The sequence below is a fragment of the Mus caroli genome, chromosome 12 (assembly GCF_900094665.2).
Source record: "Mus caroli chromosome 12, CAROLI_EIJ_v1.1, whole genome shotgun sequence".
NCBI lineage: Eukaryota > Metazoa > Chordata > Mammalia > Rodentia > Muridae > Mus > Mus caroli.
In genome coordinates, this window is record NC_034581.1 from 95,705,724 (window position 1) to 95,729,111 (window position 23,388).

General features: G+C 43.2%; 1 protein-coding gene across 1 annotated transcript in view; it reads right to left on the reverse strand.

The window, feature by feature from the left end:
- Nucleotides 1-10,957, reverse strand: part of LOC115032774 — a 12,958-nt gene extending 2,001 nt beyond the window's left edge. The window contains exon 1 of the mRNA XM_029484401.1: nt 10,861-10,957. Within this exon, the coding sequence (XP_029340261.1) occupies nt 10,861-10,957 (97 nt within the window). The remainder of the gene's footprint in view (nt 1-10,860) is intronic.
- Between the last annotated feature and the right edge of the window lie 12,431 nt (nt 10,958-23,388).

Sequence of the window (23,388 nt, forward strand, 5' to 3'; positions counted from 1 at the left end):
TTTATAAAGTCCAGGACAACCTTACTCAGGGAATGTTGCCACCTGCCATGGGCTGGGTGCTCCTACATCAACTAACAAGACCGGCCCCCCCCCCCCTCCCCGACATCCCCAATATCCCCACCACATGCCCACAGGGCAGTGACTCTCCCCAGACATCCCCAATATCCCCACCACATGCCCACAGGGCAGTGACCTAAGCAGCTCCTCAACCAAATGTTTTCTCTCAGATGACACTAGGCTGTGTCAATTTGACAAAGCAAAGCAGGGCACATGAGATCTGTTTAGTTAGAGGAATGTGAAGCAATCTTGCCTTCTCTCCCAGTGCACACAACCAACCCTAGATTATTTACAGACCAGAAGTTCACCTGTGGGGTGAGAAGCAAAGTTCCAGAAGCAGACTGCAGCTTGGTGGCTTCTTTCTATTCACAAATTTCTTGTCATCAAGAGATAACTTTTGCCGGGCAGTGGTGGCTCACGCCTTTAGTCCCAGCACTCGGGAGGCAGAGGCAGGCAGATTTCTGAGTTCGAGGCCAGCCTGGTCTAGAGAGTGAGTTCCAGGACACAGAGAAGCCCTGTCTTGGGGGGGGGGGGAGAGAACTTTTATCAGAGCAATTTAAAGCCTATCTGCTACTGTACTGGATATACACAAGAACATGGGAACATACTGTTCAGTTTATTGAATAAAATGAGCAACTGTTAATGGACATAGACCATAGACCATTAACTTTATTTTCCCAGTAGTATCTTTCTTCTGTCTTCATTTTTTAAAAAATGATGCTGGGGTTCCAATGCAGGGCCTTGTATGAACCTGACAAGCACTGTACTACTGAGCTTCATCCCCACTGTTAAATCCTCTCTGTTTCCTTTCCTCCTTCCTTTCTGCCCCCCTGCCCTTCCCTGACAGGTCTTATTATATACCCCAGGCTAGTGACCTAACTTTGAACTGATTCAGGCAACAGGAAATGCTAAACAATTCACTCTTCAGATGTAAAAACCTTAATATCTAATCCCAGCACTTCAGAGATGGAGGCAGGCAGATCTGAAGTGCAAGGTCATCTCTGGTTACATATTAAGTTGGCCCCTAGGAAAAAAAAAAGCAAATAAAGAAGTTTGTATCTGCTCAAGTTCTGAGAAGGCCTTAATCAGAAAAAATGCTCATACATCTGCCTTGCTCCTGTTAGGAGGCCTGGATCCTTTCCAGGTCACATCAAATCTCTACTTCCTTTTCTGTCTTGTCCTTTACTAAGATCCCAATCCAGTTGCATTCAGCTTAACATCTCTGGCGTCCAAATGACAAGAGAGCCTTTTGTTTTGAAGAATTACTTTGTGGTGGATTTTTTTTTTTTATTATTGACAGAGAAAATAGCCTGTCTTGTTTGAGTATACAAGTGTCTGTGCACTCACTCCGTTCTCTTCGCTGCTTTGAGACAGGATCCTATAGGATGGGTTCAAATGCACTGTGTAGTCAAGAGTGACCTTGACTTCTCCTGGCCCTCCCGTCTCTACTTCCAAAGTACGAGTATTACAGGTGTGTGTGCCACCACACCTGGCTTCTTTTCCACCTTTGATAATCCAAAGTGGCAAAGATGGTAGACGTAAATGTATTGATTTAAAACAAAGAACAACAACAAAAACAAAACGTGGTCTTGCTATGTAGACCAAGCCATCCTCAAATCTCTATTTCCCTACCTCTGCCTCCTGAATGCAGTAGTGCACCATCACTGCACTAGAGACCTTTTTTTTAAAAAAAAAAAAAAGCTATCTTTAATGGCCTACAGGTTGTGCCTCGGTTTTTGTGATTCCAAATACTCTTGCTAATTTTTTTTATTTTTTATTTTGGGCTAATATGATGTCCCTTAAACAATGGGACATTTCAGTTCCTCTATATCTGGTCACAGTGGCTAGGGTTGTACTTGACAAAAGTCAGGCTAATGTAGAGCTTATATTTTTCAGACTGACGGAGAGGGATGGAGATGTGCATATCACATGCACCCACGACTCCATCCTAAATGTAAATGACTATCTGCACCATTGAGAAGAAAGCAGAGCATTCTATGTGGGCTGAGTAATCTCCTAGAGTGGAGCATTTCCTTCCCGAGTTCTGTTAATGAGATGGATTGCTCCTTTATATAAATGTAACTTTTATTTGCCTGTTGTCATTGCCATCTTGGAGGCTCATTGCCTCTGCTCTCCTCTGCACGATCTAATCTAGGCCCAGAGTGTTTTCCGCCTCTGAGATAGATGTGCTGACTAATCTCACCCCTTTCTAGTTCTTTCTGATCTCTGGCTGGCCGGTCAACTCAGCTGTTCTGGCTCAAACTCCTCTCCAAGATAAGGGATTCAATTTGGCTTCTCTCAACTTCTGACTGAATTGCTCTACTTGGGGCTTCATAGTAACTTTAGAAATCTGTTCTTAATCTTTTGGCTCCTTCTCATTTTCTAGCTTGTTCTGTTTTCACCTGTGTCTAGCTTGTTTTCTCTCTGCAAAACTGTCTCTGTATAACTGTCTCAGTAAAACTGACCCTTTCCTCTCCTCCCCTCCTCCAACCCCTGCACTGCTCTCTTTTCTCACGAGAGTTGGGTGTATCCTATTGTGTCAAATCTTTCTCTGCCATTCAATTAAGACACCACTTAACCTTCACTGTTTGTGTAGTGTACTAAGGGTGAGTCTGTATTCCAGCCAGAGGGAATAAAGGTGATATGCCACGAGCTGAGCCACGGCGAAATTAAAAACAGCTTTTTTTTTCTTCTTCAGTAAATGACACAACCTCGGGGCTCGCTGTGTGATAAGGTATCCTGTAACTACTCTTTGTACCTCTGGGATCTACCCTGCTTCACTGGACGACATGCAGCCTTTTCTCTTAGCAACTGCATGAATAAACATCCAAGAGAACTTGTTTGTTTGGTTTAGTTTTTCGAGACAAGGTTTCTCTGTATAGCCCTGGCTGCCCTGGAACTCACTCTGTAGACCAGGCTGGCCTCAAACTCAGAAATCCGCCTGCCTCTGCCTCCTGAGGACTGGGATTAAAGGCGTGCGTTACCACGCCGGGCGATAACTTTTTTTTTAAGATTTATTTTTATGTGTATCAGTTTGTCTGCGTGTATGCATGTGCACTATGTGTACGCCTGATGCTCTTGGAGGCCAGAAGAGGATGTTGGGTCACCTGTTAACTGTGATTACAGGCAATTGGGAACTGCATGCAGATGATGAGAGGCAAGGCCTTGTCCTTTACAAGAGAAGCCTGTGGTTTAAACTGCTGAGCTGTCTTTCTAGTTCCAAATACCTAAGAGGAGTCTAAAGTCCTTCTCAAAGGACCTTGAGATATCTTTTTTTGCTTGTTTTTTTTTGAGACAGGGTTTCTCTGTGTAGCCCTGGCTGTCCTGGAACTCACTCTGTAGACCAGGCTGGCCTCGAACTCAGAAATCCACCTGCCTCTGCCTCCTGAGTGCTGGGATCAAAGGTGTGCGCCACCACGCCCGGCTGGCCTCTACCTTTATGGGCATCTGCACTCAGATGGTACATATATATTCATTCACACTCAGGCATACACACATAAAATAAAATAAATCTTTTTTTAATGGAGTGTTGGGACTGAGGATGTAGCCCAGTTTATAGAATGTTTGCTTAACACAAAGAAAACCCTGGATTCAGTCCCAGACACTGCTAAGACCAGGGATGGTAGAGAATGCCTGTAATCCCAGCACTTGGGAGTTGAAGGAAGAAAAGAACTGAAATTCAATATCATCCCTGGCTTCACAGCAAGTATGGGGCCAGTCTATACCATACAAGAACCTGTCTCAACAAAATAGAGTCTCAAGACAGCTGAAGTAGCACAGGCCTCCCAGCACTTTGAACACAGGGGCAGTGGGATTGTGAATTTGTGGACATCAGGACTATATATAAATTTAAGGTCAGTTTGAGCTAAGTAATAAGACTTCGTTCTCTGTAGCCCAGGAAGGCCTTGAACTTTTCAAAATCTTTCCCCTCAGACCTTCAAACAAATTAAAACAAAAGTAACTACTCCTCCCTCCCCAAACTTGGGCTGATGCCAGCACTTGTTTGTCCCAACAGAGTCAAGTAGGATTGACACTGTTGACATCAGAGACTAGGACAGAAGGGGCAAGTGGCTTTAGCCTGCTTCTCTCAGAATGCATTCTGTGGGGAAACCAGCCACTATGTGAGGATTCAACAAGTGCCCTGCCAGAAAGGCCACCTGTGGTTGCACAGGTGTAGGGAGCCCTGGCTGAGCTCCAGATGACAGCTATCAACAGCTGTCACCAAGTGTGTTTCATTGTAACTGCAGGAGAGGCCTCAGGTCAGGGACTGCCCAGCTAAGCCTTCCCCATTCCTGACCCATAAAGTCCAAAGCACAGTAAATCTGCCTGAGCACAGATTTTGGAAGTAATGGTACATCATAGCAATAGGAAACAGACTGTTATCTGTATAGTTGAATCTATTTTCTTTTCTGTTGTTATTGGTTTTGTTTTGTTTTAGTTTGTTTTCCAGAAAGGGTTTTTCCATGTAGCCCTGGCTGTCCTAGAACTCATTCTGTAGACCAGGCTGGCCTTGAACTCACAGAGATCCACTTGCTTCTGCCTCCTGAATGCTGGGATTAAAACTGTGCACCACTACCACCTGTTGAGTCTACTTTCAAGAGGGTAGAAATACATTTTGTCTGGACTGAATGAATAGGATTGAGATAGTTTGTGTTTTATTTTAAGGTCTGAGAGTGCTAAGTAATTACCTTGAGCAACATTCTCGGCTTTACTTGTAAAGTGCCTGCTGAGAAAGCATGAGAAGTGGATTTCTGGTACCCACCTGAAAGATAAGCATAGTGGCTTATTCCCATGACCCCAGTGGCTAAGAGACCGAAGACAGATCCTTTAACAGATCCTTTAAGCCAGATGGCCAGCCAATGTAGCCAGTTAGTGAGATTGGGGCTCAGCTATTGACAGATCCCCAAAAGTAAGGTAAAGTGATTGGAAAGAGTGCTTGCTCGCTTATATCATGAGGGCCCAAGTTCAGGTCTAAGCATCCAAATTGGGCAGATCACAAAATGTCTGGAACTCCAGCTCCAAGGGATTTGATGTCCTCTTCTTACTTTCTTGGGTATAATATGATGTACACACACTTACACACATGCATAAGATAAAAAAAACAACTAAGGTAGAGAGTTGAGGAAGTTATCCAACGTTGAGTTCTGGCAGCCATATGTATGCTATACACTTGCATGTACACATGCACATATACACATGGAAAAAAAAAAACCTTGCTGGTAATAGATATAGTGCTTCTATGCAGTGCATTTTCTTCCTTTGTTAGTAATGGGGATTAAACCAAAGACCTTTCATGTGCTGGGTAAGCAATTTACCACTAAGCCACACTCCCAGCCTTTTACTGGCTTATTTATTACTTGATCTACGGTGTGTATCGTGTGCATGCTTGAATGAGGCAGAGTCTAGGCATGCCTGTGGAGTTTAGAAGACAGCCTTCAGGGATGGTTCTGCCTTTCCATCATGAGTTCTGGGGATTAAATTTAGGTTATCTGCTTTATATAGCTTTTACTTGCTGAGTAATTTCACTCGCCATATTCCCAGTCTTTGCTTTTGTTGTGTGTATGTTTGTTTGCTTTTGAGAAAAGATTGCCCAAGGTTTGCATATACAAACCCAGATTATCATATACAAACTCATTGTATATGATAGGGTGACCTTAAATTTGTCACTCTGCTGCATAAGCCTCCAAAGTACTGGAGTTACACACATGTACAACCAGGCCTGGCTAGGCATCTTAGTTAGGGTTTCCATTGCTATGAAGAGACACCATGACCAAAGCATCTCTTATAAAGGCAAACATTTAATTGGGGCTGGCCTTCAGTTTCGGAGGTTTGGTCCATCATCATCAAGGCAGAAGGATGGTGGCATCAAGGCAAACACGGTGCTGGAGAAGGGGCTGAGAGTTCTACGTTTTGATTCAAAGGCAACCAGGAGAGACTGCCATCCTTGGGCAGCTAAGAGGAAGCTCTATTCCATAATGGGTGAAGCCTGAGCATAAGAACAGACCTCCAAAGCCCACCCCCACAGTGATACTCTTCCTCCAACAAGGCCACAACTCCTTTTTTTTTAGATTTATTTATTTATTTATTTATTATATGTAAGTACACTGTAGCTGTCTTCAGACACTCCAGAAGAGGGAGTCAGATCTCGTTACAGATGGTTGTGAGCCACCATGTGGTTGCTGGGATTTGAACTCCGGACCTTCGGAAGAGCAGTCGGGTGCTCTTACCCACTAAGCCATCTCACCAGCCCAAGGCCACAACTCCTAACAGTATCACTCGCTATGGGCCAAGCATATTCAATCCACCATATTCCACTCCCTGGCCCCCATAGGCTTGTTCCAACACATTAGTCTCTGAGGGGCTATACTTAATCATAGAATAATGCAAAAATACATTTAGTCCAACCTTAAGAATCGCCATAGTCTATTCACAATCTCAACAATGCTTAAAGGTCCAAAGTTCAAAGTCTCTTCTGAGATTCATGCAATCTCTTAACTGTAATTCCCTATAAAACCAAAAACATAAAGCAGATCACCTTCTTCCAACATCATGGCATAAGATATACATTACTGTTCCAAAATGTCATAGTGCAAAAATACTGTAGCAAAGCAAGACCAAAAACCAGTTGGTTAGACTCTAAATTCAGAGTATCTATGCCCAATGTCAAAGCACTCTTTAGATCTCCAACTCCTTTTATACTTTCATGATTGGTGTTGGCAGATCTGGAATTCTCCAGCAACAAACTTCATTCTCTTTCTCAGGTTGCACACCCGTTAGCAGCTTTCATTGGCAGGTATCCCATGGATCTGGCATCTTGAACATCCTGGGGTATACAAAACAACTTCAACTTTACAGCTTCTTGTTCCAATGTCTGGGATCCATAAATGAACTTTTGGGATCCTTCAAAAGGCTTGGGTCACTTCTCTAGCTCTGCCCTCTGTAGCACTCTAAGCTCTGGTTGACTCCACTCCATTGCTACTGCTCTTCTGAGTGGTCATCCCATGGTACTAGCATTGCCAATATGTTGGGATCTTCTGCTGCATGTAGGTTTTACCAATAGTGTCTCATAGGCTCCTTTCATGATGTCAAGCTTCAACTTCTTTGCATGACCCTTCAGTTCTGGGCTGTCAACTGCAACTGAGGCTGCATCTTCACCAATGGCCTTCCCTGGCTTCTTGAAGTGTCAAGCCTTATCTTCTCTCCATGGCCCCTTCATGCCTTCAAAACCAGTACTACCTGGGTGATTCTTACAAATTACCAAGTCTAGCTACAGCATGAGGTACAACCTTGGCTATCTCTGGAACATAGCTTCTTGGTGTTCTCAGAAAACACCTCCCAGAAGATTTCACATTTGTGATGCTGATCACTATTAATTTCTTAGTTCCAGTTAAGAAGCATCATCAATTGTCCCAGTAGTTCCTTCTATTTTTGACTCTAAAGCCATAGCTAGCCCTGAGCAGGCCTTGGGCACTAGCTCTGTACCTAGTCCCACAGCATCCAGAGGAAGCTCGACTCCCAGGTGCTCTAATATGCCCAGGATTATAGGCCACAACATCTGCCCCAACACCAGGAGTAACTGGGACCCTTGGGATTCGGGGACGCAGGAATCCCCGTCCAGCCAGTGGCACAGGTTCCTTCCAATCTGAGCCGGTGCCCTAGCTCCGCACCCAATCCCACAACACCCAGGGGAAGCTTGTCTCTACAGATTCAATGCAATCCCCATCAAAATTCCAACCAAGTTCTTCATAGAGTTAGAAAGAGCAATTTACAAATTCATTCAGAATAAAAAAACAAACAAACCCAGGATAGCAAAAACTATTCTCAACAATAAAAGAACTTCTGGGAGAATCACCATCCCTGACCTCAAGCTGTATTACAGAGCAGTAGTGATAAACAAAACAAAACAAAACAAACAAACAAAAAAAGTATGGTATTGGTACAGAGACAGGCAGGAAGATCAATGGAATAGAACTGAAAACTCAGAAACGAACCCACTCGCCTATGGTCACTTGATCTTTGACAAAGAAGCTAAAACCATCCAGTGGAAAAAAGAAAGCATTTTCAACAAATGTTGCTGGTTCAACTGGCAGTTAGCATGTAGAAGAATGCAAATCGATCCATTCTTATCTGATTGTACAAAGAACAAGTCCAAGTGGATCAAGGACCTCCACATAAAACCAGATAAACTGAAACTAATAGAAGAGAAAGTGGGGAAGAGTCTCAAACACATGGGCACAGGGGAAAATGTTCTGAACAGAACACCAATGGCTTATGCTTTAAGATCAACAATAGACAAATGGGACCTCATAAAATTGCAAAGCTTCTGTAAGGCAAAGGTCACTGACAACAGGACAAAATGGCAATCAAGAAATTGGGAAAAGATCTTTACCAATGCTACATCCAATAGAGGGCTAATATCCAATATGTAGAAAGAACTCAAGAAGTTAGACTCCAAAGAACCAAATAACCCTATTAAAAATGAGGTACAGAGCTAAACAAAGAATTTTCAACTGAGGAATATTGAATGGCCAAGAATCACCTAAAGAAACATCCAACATCCTTAGTCAGGGAAATGCAAATCAAAAGAACCCTGGGATTCTACCTCACACCAGTCAGAATAGCTAAGATCAAAAACTCAGGTGACAGCAGTTGCTGGTGGGTATGTGGAGAAAGAAGAACACTCCTCCATTATTAGAGGGATTGCAAGCTGGTACAACTACTCTGGAAATCAGTTTGGCAGTTCCTCAGAATATTGAACGTAGTATTATCTGAGGACCCAGTTATACCACTCCTGGGCATATATCCAAAAGATGCTCCAACATACAGCAAGGATACATGCTCCAGTATGTTTATAGCAGCTTTATTTATAATAGCCAGAAGCTGGAAAGAACCCAGATGTCCTTCAACAGAGGAATGGATACAGAAAATGTGGTACATTTAAACAAAGAAGGAGCCAGGTGTGGTGGCGCATGCCTTTAATCCCAGCACTCGGGAGGCAGAGGCAGGCAGATTTCTGAGTTTGAGGCCAGCCTGGTCTACAAAGTGAGTTCCAGGATAGCCAGGGCTATACGGAGAAACCCTGTCTCAAAAAACAAAAAACAAACAAAAGTACTACTTAGCTGTTAAAAATAATGACTTCATGAAATTCTTAGGCATATGGATGGAACTAGAAAATATCATCCTGAGTGAGGTAACCCAATCACAAAAGAACACACATAGTATGCACTCACTAATAAGTGGATATTAGCCCAAAAGCTTGGAATACCTAAGATAAAATTCACAGACCACATGAAGTTCAAGAAGGAGGAAGAACAAAGTCTGGGTTGTTTTGTCTGTCTTAGAAGGGCAAACAAAATATGGGAGCAAATACAGAAGTGTGGAGCAGAGACTGAAGGAAAGGCCATCCAGAGACTGCCCCACCTGGAGATCCATTCCATCTACAGTCACCAAATGCAGGCACTATTGTGGATGCCAAGAAGTACATGCTGAAGGAGCCTGATACAGCTGTTTTCTGAGAGGCTCTGCCAGAACCTGACAAATACAGAGGTGGATGCTTGCAGTCAACCATTGGAATGAGAACGGGATCCCCAGTGGAGGAATTAAAGAAAGGACTGAAGGAGCTGAAGGGGTTTGCAACCCCATAAGAAGACATAAGAAGAACATCAATATCAACCAACCAGACCCCTCTCCCCTGAGCTCCCAGAGACTAATCCACCAACCATGGAGTACACATGGAGGGACCCATGGCTCCAGCCATCTTCATAGCAGAGGATGGCCTTGTTGGGTATCAATGGGAAAAGAAGCCCTTTGTCCTATTTAGGCTAGTTGATCTAATGTAGGGGAATGTGAGGGCGGGGAGGCAGGTGTGGGTGGATGGGTGGATAGGTGAACACCCTCATAGAAGCAGGGGGGGATGCGGTATGGGGTTTCTGGGGGCATAGGACCGGGAAAGGGGATAACATTTGAAATGTAAATAAAGAAAATATCCAATAAAGATGTGTAAAAAAAAAGAAAACTAAATTATGTATATATATATATATATGTGTGTGTGTGATATAGATATATATAGAGAGATATAGATATATAGATATAGAAAATCTGCAGAGCTCCAGTACTATGAGTCTGAAGCTGCTGAACTCTGCTGTTTTATGGGGCTGGAACATTGTCCCCTGCTTCATTATATTATCATCAAGCTTTCTGTTTTCAGACTCCTAACCTTGCCTTTCCTAGAACTTGCTCTGCAGACTGATCTTGAACTCAGAGATCTGCATGGCTAAATCTCCTGAATGCTGGGATTAAAGGCAGGTACCACCATGGATTTAAGCTTCTCTTCACCTAGAACTTGCTCTGTCCCAGGCTGGCCTTGAACTTGGAGATCTGCTTTTCTTTGTCTCCCAGGATTAAAGGTGTGTACCACCACACCTCGGCCGAAACTTTATTATGCAAATGCATAAACAATTTAGTTTAGCTGGGTGGGATCTTGCCCCAAGGTCACCATTCTCTAATCTGTTTCTGTTTATCTCCTTGAATATAGAATTCAGCTCCATTCCTTTGTTCCCCTTTTTTTCTTGGAGCCATACATTTTGTACTTTTCTTTTTGAAGCTTGTTACACTTGATCAAAATGCACTAAACCTGAAAATATAGTCTCTGCTGGGCTCCCCCCCCCCCAACCGCCAGTCTTTCTTTGTCAATGCTGTTAATCTGAGTCTCTTTACCTCAGCCTCAGGCAGACTATTCGGACAAGGGTGAAAAGCAGCAACATTCTTCACAAATATAACAAAAAATGTCTCTAGGCCACATACTAACGTTCTTCTCTTCCAAAACCTCTTGAGCCCGGCCCACACTGTTCAAATCACCCTCAGCACCACTGTCTTCCAAATCCTTACTAGGATGGTCCATCAAGCCCCACTTAAAGCATCCCACGGTTTTCTAAAACCAAAGTTACAAAATCTACACTCCTTCATACAAAAGCATGGTGAACTTAGCACAGTACCTCAGTCCTCCTCAGTCCTCGATACCAACTTCTGTCTTAGGGTTTCCGTTGCAGAAAAGAGACACCATGAGCAAGGCAACTCTTTTTTGTTTGTTCGTTTTTTGGTTTTGGTTTTTCCAGACAGGGTTTCTCTGTGTAGCCCTGGCTGTCCTGGAACTCACTCTGTTAGACCAGGCTGGCCTCGAACTCAGAAATCTGCCTGCCTCTGCCTCCTGAGTGCTGGGATTAAAGGTGTGCGCCACCACACCGGGCCAAGGCAACGCTTATAAGAACAGAATTTCACTGGGGCTGGCTTTCAGGTTCAGAGGTTCATTATCATTAAGATGGGAGCATGGCAGTGTCCAGGGAGACATGGCATGGGAGGAGCTGAGAGTTTTATATCTTCCTCTGAAGTTCCTTAGGAGAAGACTGACTTCCAGACAGCTAGGATGAAGATCTCTCAAAGCGCACCCCAACATTGATGTAGGACCATTAAAGGAAGCCTGGTTTCTGGTTGAGCTAGGTTTAAGACCCCGGAGACCCTGCAGATAACTCTGCAAGGAACGGTAGGCTCTTTGCCATGCTTCTAGACACCAGGCTCGTGACACGAGGCCACAGCTCTCCGTTCCACAGGTCTATGGCCATCAGTCCCGTAAGAGCAATGCCCTAAGCCCATCCACAGGTGACCACAGATCACCATTTTAATGAGGCACCTAAAGGTCTGAAGGGCTTAGCCAATTAAGCTCCCCTTCCGAGACACTCCTCCCTGCAAAAGGTGTTTAACCTCAGGTCCACCCTGAGAAAGTGGGGTATGTTTTCACTCATCACCACTCTCTGCCATGACAATAAATGCCTTAAAACCATGGACTGCCTCTTCTCATCGAGATCCACCATGGGGAGCAGGTCTTCCTCTAAAGAGCCCTGTCTAATCTCCCACAGGAGGCTTCTCTGTGCTGCCAGCCATGAACTCCTCCAGAGCAAGCCAAGGAATCTTACCACCCCTCAGGACCCAGCTGGAGTTATCTTCCTGCCCTTTTCCCTTCAGTCCTGGGCTAGGTCCAGTGCATGGGCCCCACTCCGTTCTCAGCTCTCCGGAAGCATCCAGCAGCTTCTATGGTACCCAAGAGTCTGAGAACCTGAGGTCCTGCAGGTCCACCCCTCCCCCAGATGACTCCACCCACCTGGTGACAGAGCCGGGAGCGCAAAGAACACGTAGCCTCAAGACATCTCCATTTTAATGAGGCACTTAAAGGTCTGAAGGGCTTAGCCAATTAAGCTACCCTTCCCAAAACTCCCATGTCTCACCTCGCCCAGCGGCCCAAGCCCTGAATGGATGCGGGGACCCCCCAACCCCCATTTAACCCACACATTTTCACACTTCTTTGAACAAGGCCATATCTCCTAATAGTGCCATTCCATGGGCCAAGCATATCCAAACCACTACACTAGTATAAAAGGATATGCTATATACTGGGTCATTAGTATGTTTGCAAAATCATATATCTGATAAAGGATTTTCTAGAATATTGAACACTAATCATTCAACAGTAAAAATCAGATAATCCAATCTGTGAAACACGAGCTGACATTTTATCAAAGAGATAGCCATAACAAGCTCTTCAGATCATTAGCTATTAGGGAAATGCAAAGTAATTCCATAATTAGATATGTATACATACCTAACAATTGCTAAACAAAAAACAATGTAATCAATTGACAACATTAAATACTGTTGGTGACACAAAGAACAGGTTGCTTGTTTTCTTGCAGATGGTCAATATCCTAAAAGTAAAAATTAATATGACTCAACATTGGTACTCCCCAGTTAGGCGACAACATTTTCAAGGATATTGCCTTTGCCTTTCAAGTCAATATGGCCTATGAAATATCTAGTTCTCAGAATATATGTGTGTGTGCGTATGTGAATGAATAGAAATATAAGATAAAATTTATCTTTATGTGCATGATACTGGCCCCCAAGATCTGGTTGCAGTCTGATAAGCACATTTGCACATACAACAAATTATGTTGTCTAAAGTTTGCTTGCTAATCCTCTCTGGTTAAATAAATGTGGCCAAAAGCCAATTACTAGGGAGAACAGAAATAGGCAGGATTGCCGGGTGTGGTGGCACACGCCTTTAATCCTAGCACTCGGGAGGCAGAGGCAGGCAGATTTCTGAGTTCGAGGCCAGCCTGGTCTACAGAGTGAGTTCCAGGACAGCCAGGCCTTGACAGAGAAACCCTGTCGCGAAAAACCAAAAAAGAAAAAAAAAAAAAGAAAGAAAAAAGAAATAGGCAGGGCTTCCATTCCCAGGATGGGGATTGAAGGTAGGGACCACAAGGAGAAAGAAGACAGAGAGAGCAGATCTTCTTTAGGATGTCTGGGAGCACAGAGCAAGGGAGAGAAGTACATCCTGTTGGAGCAAAAGAACAAGTAACCTGGGGAGTGGACCTGAGAAATAGCGGGTCTAGCAGAGAAAAATAGGGGTAATCACCCAAGCTAAAGTTGATTAAATAAATCAGTAGGACTCTGACTTGATTATTGGGGGTGCTGGCCAGGCTATAATAACTAATAGAGTTATTAAACACCTTACAACAGTACCTACAGAGGACAGAAGATGGCGTTGGGATCCCTGAAATAGGGGCAGTCACTGCCCTTGCAGAGGGCTGAGTTTCTGGCACTCACATGGCTGCTCAAGACCATCTGTAACTATAGTTCCAGAGAACTGTTGCTCTCTTCTGGCCTCTGCAGGTACTGCATGCACACACTGTACATGTGTACATGTAGGCAAAACACCCATATACAGAAAATAAAAATAAACTTAAAAAAAAAAAAAAAAGAAGGACATGGAGGCAGTTTGACAGGTCAAAGACTGGCTCAGGCAGTTCAGTTAACCAGAGTCTCTTCCTGGTCTTCCACTCCCTCCTACCTCTGGAGCAATTGTTTCGCTGCTTCTGTAACTATGAGGAAGACACTATGAATCTCCTTACTTTCAGCTCTCCAGGACTGGTAAGTTTGTTTATGTCTTAGTTGTGGTTTCTATTGCTGTGATATAACACCATTGTAACCGTTTAATTATCTAATATTTTATACCAAGAAAGACATGGAGGGATAAACTGAGATAAAAATTTGCTAGCTTAGCAAGGTATCTTTATTTTCTTAGCTATATACAAAATACCTATTTTCAAGCTTGAATATTTTTTTTAAACATCATTAAATTTTATTAATAAAAACTTTGTACATTTTAATACATGTAGAATTTTACATCTAAGTAAAATAAAAGCACATTCAAAAATTTACTATTTATACAAATTGTTACAGAGTAACAACCAGTGGGTTACATATGTAAAATAAACCACACCGATTCTTTTAAATTATCTACAAAAGGTTTGACTTTCTTTAAAATTCCCCTGAACATATAAAAATAAATTGATTTTGCTTTTCAATTAAATCTACCAATTAGAAATATTACAAATCAAAATATCAATGTTATCTTATGAAATTTTCACATTACAAAACAGATTCACAATCTTATTTACAGAATTGAGGTAAGAGGTGTGAGCGTCACAGGAGACAGAGTGCTAAGCCACCCATGGTCTTCGTTGGGCCTTTCCCACCAGTAATTCATGTGTTTCAGAAACAGAGCAATAATTATATCCTCAACTGTCTAACCTACTAGGCTGCCATATTGTCACAATCAAGAGCATGGCTACTCAAAGTCGGAAGGATATGGGACAGATTTTAGGAACTGTGGTGGTGCGCCTGTTTCAGTTCCTGGTTTGAGGCTGATGAGATAAACAAGCATGTAGACTCTTCCCAGGTCTACTTGTTTCCTTGTGGACAGTTTGCCTGAGCTCTCTATGGTGGCACAGAAAGGTTCAATATAGAAGCATGGGGAAGCTGCTGGCACAAGTGGCCTACCCTGCTGTACAGAGCCCTTTCTACCCAGGGAGGTCCCAACAGGCACTTTGATTGATACCAGAACCTTCCAGCAGTTTCCACATTGGTGTCTCTTTCTGAAAGAAACTGTTCTCTTCCAATTGATCTGGTTCTCCCAGCAGCCGTAGAACTCGTTTAACTCAAGTGTAGGTTTTAACACACACACACAAAGAAAAAAAAATTTTTTTTGGCAAAAGATAATTACTGTTAGCAGAAGCACTTGTCTCCATCCTAATTTGATCTCCAAAAGGACAAATCTCATTAGAAAGGAATTCTTTAAAACATTTGCAAAGCCCCAGTTGAGGATCTGTATAATCACAATATTTAATGAATACAACTCCAAGAGAAGAAATCAGACAGTTCTCAAAACTTAAGATCTGCCTCATGGAATAAGCACACTCTATCCCAATAAGATATTTCATATTCCAACTTTTATGATATAACCAAGGGGTTTGCAAATAGACTAGTCTTTAGTTTTATATGTCTCCAATTTATAACAAAACTAGCTGTGCGGCAAGCACATTACACTTTTCTTGGATTGATAAACTCATTGCATATGAATTATTTCATTGACAAAAAGTTATTAATTTTTCTTCCAAAGTTCAAACACTTTGGTAGGGGAAGGGAATTCCATTTCAGTGCAACAAAGCAACAAGAAAATCAGAGCCTTACACGGGAGTGTGTGGCATCCTCCTCTGTGCGTTCCCGCTGCCCTTCTTCATAGCTGTGACAGACACTGCAGCAGCCAGCGAAGCACAGAACAACAGGAGAGGCGAGTTCTGGCCTTTTTCAAGTGTCAACTTTTCTCTTGAGCTACAGGCCCAGTTTTATCGCTAAGTCTTGTGACCTTCTGGCTTGTGCTGTTCCCATGGATGGTGAGGAAAGGGTTGGTGGTAGCCGTTGTGGAGTGGGGGCGCCTGAGTGTCTGGTAGGAGATTGTTGATGGGAATCTGCGTGGATCCCGGGAGCTGCAGCTGCTGGAGCTCGGGTGGGTGGTGCTGCTGCTGCATCAGTTGGTACAGGAAGGCCTGATTCTGTTCCGGTGTAAGCTGCTGGGAGTTTAACAGCTGCTGAAACTGCTGTTGCTGGATAAACATCTGTCTCTGCTGGGCCGACAGCAACCCTAGTCCCTAGGCACTGTTGGTCAGTGCGGCGGTCAGCATTGGATGTGCTGCATTAGGTGATACACTGGTGTGGGTGAGAGGGGCAGGGTTCTGGGAGATTGTGTCTCAAGCTTGATTCTACAACTAACGCAACTAATGTTAGCACTTTAGGAATCTCTATCTGTGTAGGTGGACCTAGCTAGTCTACCTTTCTCTTGAGCTCCTCCAAACCCAAGAGGGCTCTTAGCTCTCTTTCCTAGAATACTGGTTTACCTATGTCTTGCCAGAGAGAAAGAGAAGGTGGAGCAGGGGCATGGGGAGGGGGAGGGGGAGAGGGAGGAGAGCATTCTATCAAAGGTCCAATTGCCTATGAAAGAAGTCTCTAGACTCTCCCCCACCCCCAACATCCTTGGCAAACTGACCCATGTCACCATCATGGTGGGGGAACTCCAAGTCAACGGGGTTGAACCGTTACAGTGGGGTAGCTCGAGGCCATCCAGCTGATTTTGTCCTGGCTCATAAAATATTCAAAGTCTCTCCAAAATATCCTGCTGAGAGCCTGCTCAGCCTGGAGTGGGTTGAAGCAGAACATAGGTGTAGCTTTTAAAACTGCTGGTCTCTGGCCTTCTAGCTAACTACACCGAATGCTTGCTGATAACTTCTAAAAAAAAAAATCCTACAAACTTTCTTGCTCATTCTGAGGGTTCAAAACAGCTGACTTGGGCGATTACCCACCTGTAGCCTAGCAGCTGGGGATTAAGTAAAGGATTAATGACTAGGGCTTTTTTCTCTCTTGCCCAGAAGCCTCACTCTGGCTTGTTAGGCTGGATGGAGGGAGGTTTGGAGCAATAAACTTTTATTGAACCAGGAGAAGAAAAAACTTTTACACAAGCAAGTATGCATAAACTCACACAAATTCATATGCGAATTCAAGCATACATATTCATACATCTCTATACAAACCAGTTGGGCCCAACTACATACTTATAACTACACACTTACCCATACACATTCATACTTACATATGGAGCAAAAGACCAAGCAAGTTGGAGCAAAAGACCAAGCACCAGTGCAGAAAGTACTCATTCATTCTGGATGGAGAATGAGCTACAATCTTTACTGCATAGAGAAAGAAAAGGCTTCTACCCTTTTATTGCTAAATGAATTAAACCCAAGTCTGTAAGAAGAAAGCTTTGTCCTCTTTAGTAAGGCTAAGCCTGCCTTGCAGTTAAGAAAAAGACCTGTTCATATATTGTTGTTGTTCCTATGGGGCTGCAAACCCCTTCAGCTCTTTGGGTCCTTTCTCTAGCTCCTCCACTGGGGACCCTGTGCTCAGTACAATGGTTGGTTGAGAGCATCCACCTCTGAATTTGTCAGACACTGGCAGAGCCTCTCAGGAGACAGCTATATCATGCTCCTGTCAGCAAGCACTTGTTGGGATCCACAATAGTGTCTGGATTTGGTGTGCTCCAAAGCTCCCAGGGACTAAACCACCAACAAAAGAGTACACATGGAGGGACCCATGGCTCCAGCTGCATATGTAGCAGAGGATGGCCTAGTCGGTCATCAATGGGAGGAGGAGCCCTTGGTCCTGTGAAGGCTCGATGACCCAGTGTAGGGGATTGCCAGGATCATGAAGTGGAAGTTGGTGAGCAGGGGGAAGGGGGAGGGGAATGGGCGCTTTCCAAGGGGAAACTAGGAAAGGGGATAACATTTGAAATATAAAGAAAATATCTAATTAAAAAGAAAAGGCCTGTTCAGTTCCATGGTAAGGTGAAGCCTGCTTGCTACTTCTGCTTTCTCTGCAGCTTCTTTGTCTCTTTCTCTCTGCATTCTGCATATTACTCTCAATTTCTAAGTTTCCTTTTAATTTCTAAAGTATCCTACTCTGCTGTCCTTCTCTTTCCTATCTCACTCTTTCCTCCTGCTTTGATGTAATAAAGTGACCTCTGATATAATAATTCCCTTGCTCCAAATGCAATTTAATCATTTCTAGTCTTTTGTACTTTACCTAAGAAAATAGACAACATGGTTTTTCCAAGCATCCTTTTTTTCAAGCAAAAGTTCACTAAAAGTTCAAACATAAATTCAAATCATAAATTGAATAAGTTTACAACAGAGATATTTACATATGTATTCATTAAGACTGGACATTTGAGCCGGGCGTGGTGGCGCACGCCTTTAATCCCAGCACTCGGGAGGCAGAGGCAGGTGGATTTCTGAGTTCGAGGCCAGCCTGGTCTACAAAGTGAGTGCCAGGACAGCCAGGGCTACACAGAGAAACCCTGTCTCGAAAAACCAAAAAAAAAAAAAAAAAAAAAAAAAGACTGGACATTTGTTTTAGTTAGGGTTTTACTGCTGTGAACAGATACCATGACCAAGGCAAGTCTTATAAAGGACATTTAATTAGGGCTGGCTTATAGGTTCAGAGGTTCAGTTCATTATTATCAAAGCAGGAGCATGGCAGCTTCTAGGCAGGCATGGTGCAGGCAGAGCTGAGAGTTCATCTTCATCTGAAGGCTGCTAGTGGAAGATTGACTTCAAGGCAGCTAGGATGAGGGTCTTAAGCCCTTGCCCCACAGTGACACACCTACTCCAACAAGGCCATATCTCCTAATAGTGCCACTCCCTGGGTCAAGCATATACAAACCATCACAACATTCACTATCTGTCACTAGCTCTACAGGTTCATGGAGTGTTAAAGGCCATAACTAAGTTATCATTGAAGCTTTGTAGTGATAAACTCAGTCAATATTTTATCGTCTGACCTTGCACCTACCATAAATCGTTAGCTCCCTTTTTATGACTTTTGGTTAATTGTTTTACAACCTCTTGGAAGGTGCTCTAAGTTAAAAATGCCTGTTTTCTATTTCAGAAGCAATTAACTCCTGACACTTTAAGATTGGCAGAATTCTCATTGCAGTTTTGACATAAGAGTGGACTTAATAGCAGTCCTACTATAAAAGGGATTGATAATTACTAACATAATTTTAGAAATTCTTATAGAACCATCATTAAAAATTAAGAAATCATCTATTTGTCTATATAGCACCACTACAAGACTCATCGTTCTGCAGAGATCTGCTCAATAGGGTGAGCTAATGCCTAGTGATTGTTATATATATATTTAATAATAACAAGAAAAGCATATTAATAGAAGGAATCTTTCCTCAAATGCAATCTCATTGGTCTTGTCTAAAGGAGTGAATTCATCTTAGCTTTACAGTCCATGGTAGAACCATCTCAGGAAGGTCACCTACTAGTTTTTAGCTTCTCCTAGATGGCTCCCGACAATATCCAAAATCTATCAACTGTGGACTCTTCCCCAAGAGAGAAAAAACAGGGCACAGCCACAATCAAGTCAAAGCAAAACCAACATTTAATAGTTTAAAATGTTGATACCTGGGACCCACTCAGGATCCTCTCCGCTCCAACAGGCTTTGGCATTTGTATGGTTCTGCCATCCACGTTACACACAGTTTATCTCCTAGGCTCAAGCCAGTTCCTCCCCACAACTGTTGTACTTGGTGGTCATCCTGCCTTACTGAGAGAGGTCTGTGCTACAACTAGGCTGTACATTCACTGATAGCCTCTCTGGGCTTCTTTTCAGGGACTCTGACCCTGCCAATTAGTGCCAAACTTCAGCTTCTCTCCATGATCCATTCAAATCTGGGGCTTCTACTGCAACTGAGGTTGTACCCTTTAAAACTGGCCTCTCTTGGTCTCTGATAGTGGAAAGCCTTTTGGGGTGCTGCTTGGTAGGAGTCTGACATTGTTCAAGGACAAGGAAATGGGCTTCAGACAGGAATCTGACAATGGCCATGACCAGGAAGTAAGCTCAGGCAGGAATCTGACGTTAGGGCATGATAAGGAAGTAAGGTTCCAAAAGAATCTAACTTTAGGCTATAAAAGAAGTAGGGTTCAGGCAAGATTTTGGGCTTGGACAAGGAAGTGGGCTCAAGTATTTTGGTCATTCTGACAAACCCTTGGAAACAACTGTCACAGGAGTAATTACGGGACTTTGCTTACTGCCTTGTTATTTCATCATTGTACTGCTTGCCCTTAATATTTGCATGTAATTAAAATGGTATAAAAAGCAGATTGGGAAAATTAAATTTGCCTTCAGTCTCAGAATTGACTGGGGTCATGCTACAATGTTGTCTAACTGCCTTTTTCTTTTTAATCCTCAGTCCTAAGCTGGAGAACCCATTGACTGCCTGAGTGGGCTTGGTCATATCCATGACTCCTTCATGCTTCAAAACCTGTACTACCTGAGAGACTCTTACATATTATCAAGTACAGTTGACAGCATGAGATGCAGCCTTGGTGCCACTGACCAGGCCCAGTCAGCCCCCCTCAATCTGTATTCAGGGCCTCGGACAGATGGGCATAGAGTCGGCGAAAATGGGGTGACAAACAGACGTGGACAAGAGAGAGTGTGTTGGATCTGAATGTAATGTCCAAACAAACACCAGACTTTTTTATACAGAAGAAAAACAAGAAAAGTCAGGTGAACACATCCGCCAAGTTACAGTGACACAAAACAAAAGGAATGCATACATCAAAAGATGATGGGGACCAGGCTGAGTTTATCACTTAAAATGGAGCCAGGTGAATGCTCTGATGCAATGTTAGTCTATTGTTAAAACCACCACCAGGGGTTCTTTAGTAAATACCTGATTAATGCTATTCCTCTGGGCCTAGTGAAAAAACCTGTACCAGGGGAATTTCCTTCCTAATAACTCTTTCATGGGACAACCCACCTATTTGCTAGGGCATTGTGTATTCCTGTGTTTGAGTCCTAAGTAATCACTATGCAGACTGGCCCAGAGCTTTTCTAGCTCTGTTCTTTATAATGCCTAATTAGTTTCACTGTCTCTACTAGAAGTGAATTTGAATGTTACTGAATAGGTAACATTCTTACTGAATTCCAAGCTCACCATCAGCTTCAAGGATTTTCTAGGAACCATTGGAACACTGGTGGAGGCTTAGCTATGTCAAAAATCAATCCTTAAAGGCACTTATAATAAAACAATAGTGAAAGAGAGCACACAGATCCAAACACCAGACTAGCGAGGGGATAGGGTTTGAGTATACCTGCTATGGGAATGCCAAGGTTCCAGGAGGCATAGTTTCCTTGAAACTCTTTGCCTCATGAGTGCTTCCAGGCCTTTCAGCCTGTCAAGCAGACTTCACTGGAGTGGGTGTAGCACCTTGCCTCCCATTTTGACCACAACACCTGTGTGCTGTGGCTTCTTCAAGAAACCGGTACTCTTCTATTGCTGCGATAAACACCACAATCAAGGCAACATATAGAAGGAAGGGTTGTTTTGGCTTATGGTTCTACAGGCATAGTATTCTATAATGGCAGGTCCACAGTTAGAGTAACAAGCTGAAAGCACACATCTTGAGCCACAAACAGGAAGCAGAGAGAGTGAACTCAAAATGATATGAGCCTCTAAATTCTTAAAGCCTGCCTCTAGTGACACACATCTACTAGCAATACTATACCATCTAAGCCTGCCAAACAGAGCCATCAGTAGGAATTAAGTACTCAGATGCCCACAATGATGGGGGCATGTCTCATTCAAACCATCACTAAAACCCAATGGCTTTCTTCCTGGACCCCCAACCCAGGGCTCTGAAAACATATTCACTGATGACCTCTTCTCACCTGACTCACATGGTGTAACACTTGTTGTAATACTGGTCTATGTAGAACCTGGCTCTACACAATGGGCTATAGACCACAAGGGCTGAATGATGCAGAAAGTCCTTTCCATTCAGAACTGATTATACGTTTATTTTTTTCAAAATAGTCTAAAACAAAACAAGACCCATATAAATGACAAAATAATTTTCTATGTATTAACTATGGAACTATTGACCAACTGCAATTTGAACTATAACTATAATAAATTCTAAAGCATTGTACCTAGTGTGTATTTTTTTTTTTTGTTGTTGTTGTTTTGTTTTTTTCGAGATAGGGTTTCTCTGTGCAGTCCTGGCTGTCCTGGAACTCACTCTGTAGACCAGGCTGGCCTCGAACTCAGAAATCCACTTGCCTCTGACTCCCAAGTGCTGGGATTAAAGGCATGCGCCATCACCGCCTGGCCTAATGTGTATTTTTAAAGTGTAAATATATTGTGTGTACATGTTTAATAGAACTAGGAATAAAGATAATTATCATTTGTTCACTATCCAGGCTTCCATTTGTCAGGAGCCATCATAAGAGAAGCTAAAAACTAGCAGGTGATCTTCATGAGATGGGTCCAACTTAGATTAAAATCTATGAAGGATTTACTCTGGTAGACAAGGCCTAGGAGAAATACATTTTAGAAAAGATTCCTGTTATTAATACGTTTTTCCTGTTATTACCAAACATATATAACAATCACTAGGCATTAGCCCACCCTTTTAAGCAGATCTCTGCAGATATATGAAGATGTACTATCTTGTAGTGATGCTATATAGACAAATAGGTAATTATTATATAGAATTCCTGATTTGACTATTTTAGGACGAAAGTTTTTAGAGATGGTCTTAGTTGCTTCACTAGAGAGATGTAATAAAGTTACAATCAGGAATAGAATATGCTCACTCTTCAGAATAGTAAGTAAAGGCTGAGCCAGTGCCCTGAGCAGACCTTGGGTGCTAGTTCTGTTTACCTGTGTTCTACTGTGTTTCTTTAAGGGAGTTACTTATATCCTTCCTAAAGTCCTCTACATCATCATGAGATGTGATTTAAGATCCAAATCTTGCTTTTCCTGTGTGGTGATGGAAAGCCCCAGAGATGGAAAACCTACCCAGTCCTACAAAACCTAGAAGAAGCTCAAGTCTCAGGTGCTCTAACACTCCCAGGATCGTAAGTGAGGAGGCCACATCTTCCCCAACACTGGGAGTAACTGGGACCAGTGGGATCCAGGAACTCAGGAACCCCTGTCTGGTCAATGGCAGCAGTTCCTTCTGGTACCCTGAGCAGACCTTGGGCACTAGCTCCTCACCTAGTCCCACACACCCAGAGGAAGTTTGTCACTCAGGTGCTTTAACATGCCCAGGATCATAGAATCACAGGATCTCAGGAGCTTGGTCACATCAGTATCTCAGGGTCCCAGGGGCAGCTTGACTCCCAGGAGCTCTGACACACCCAGGATCTCAGGATAACAGGATCCCAGAATCACGGGGTCACAGAGACAGCTGAACTCTGAGGAGTTCTGACACAACTAGGATCACAGGAAGGACAGGCTCCAGTCAGATATAGCAAGGGCAGGTAGCACAAGAGATAATCAGATGGCTAGAGGCAAGCCATAAGAAC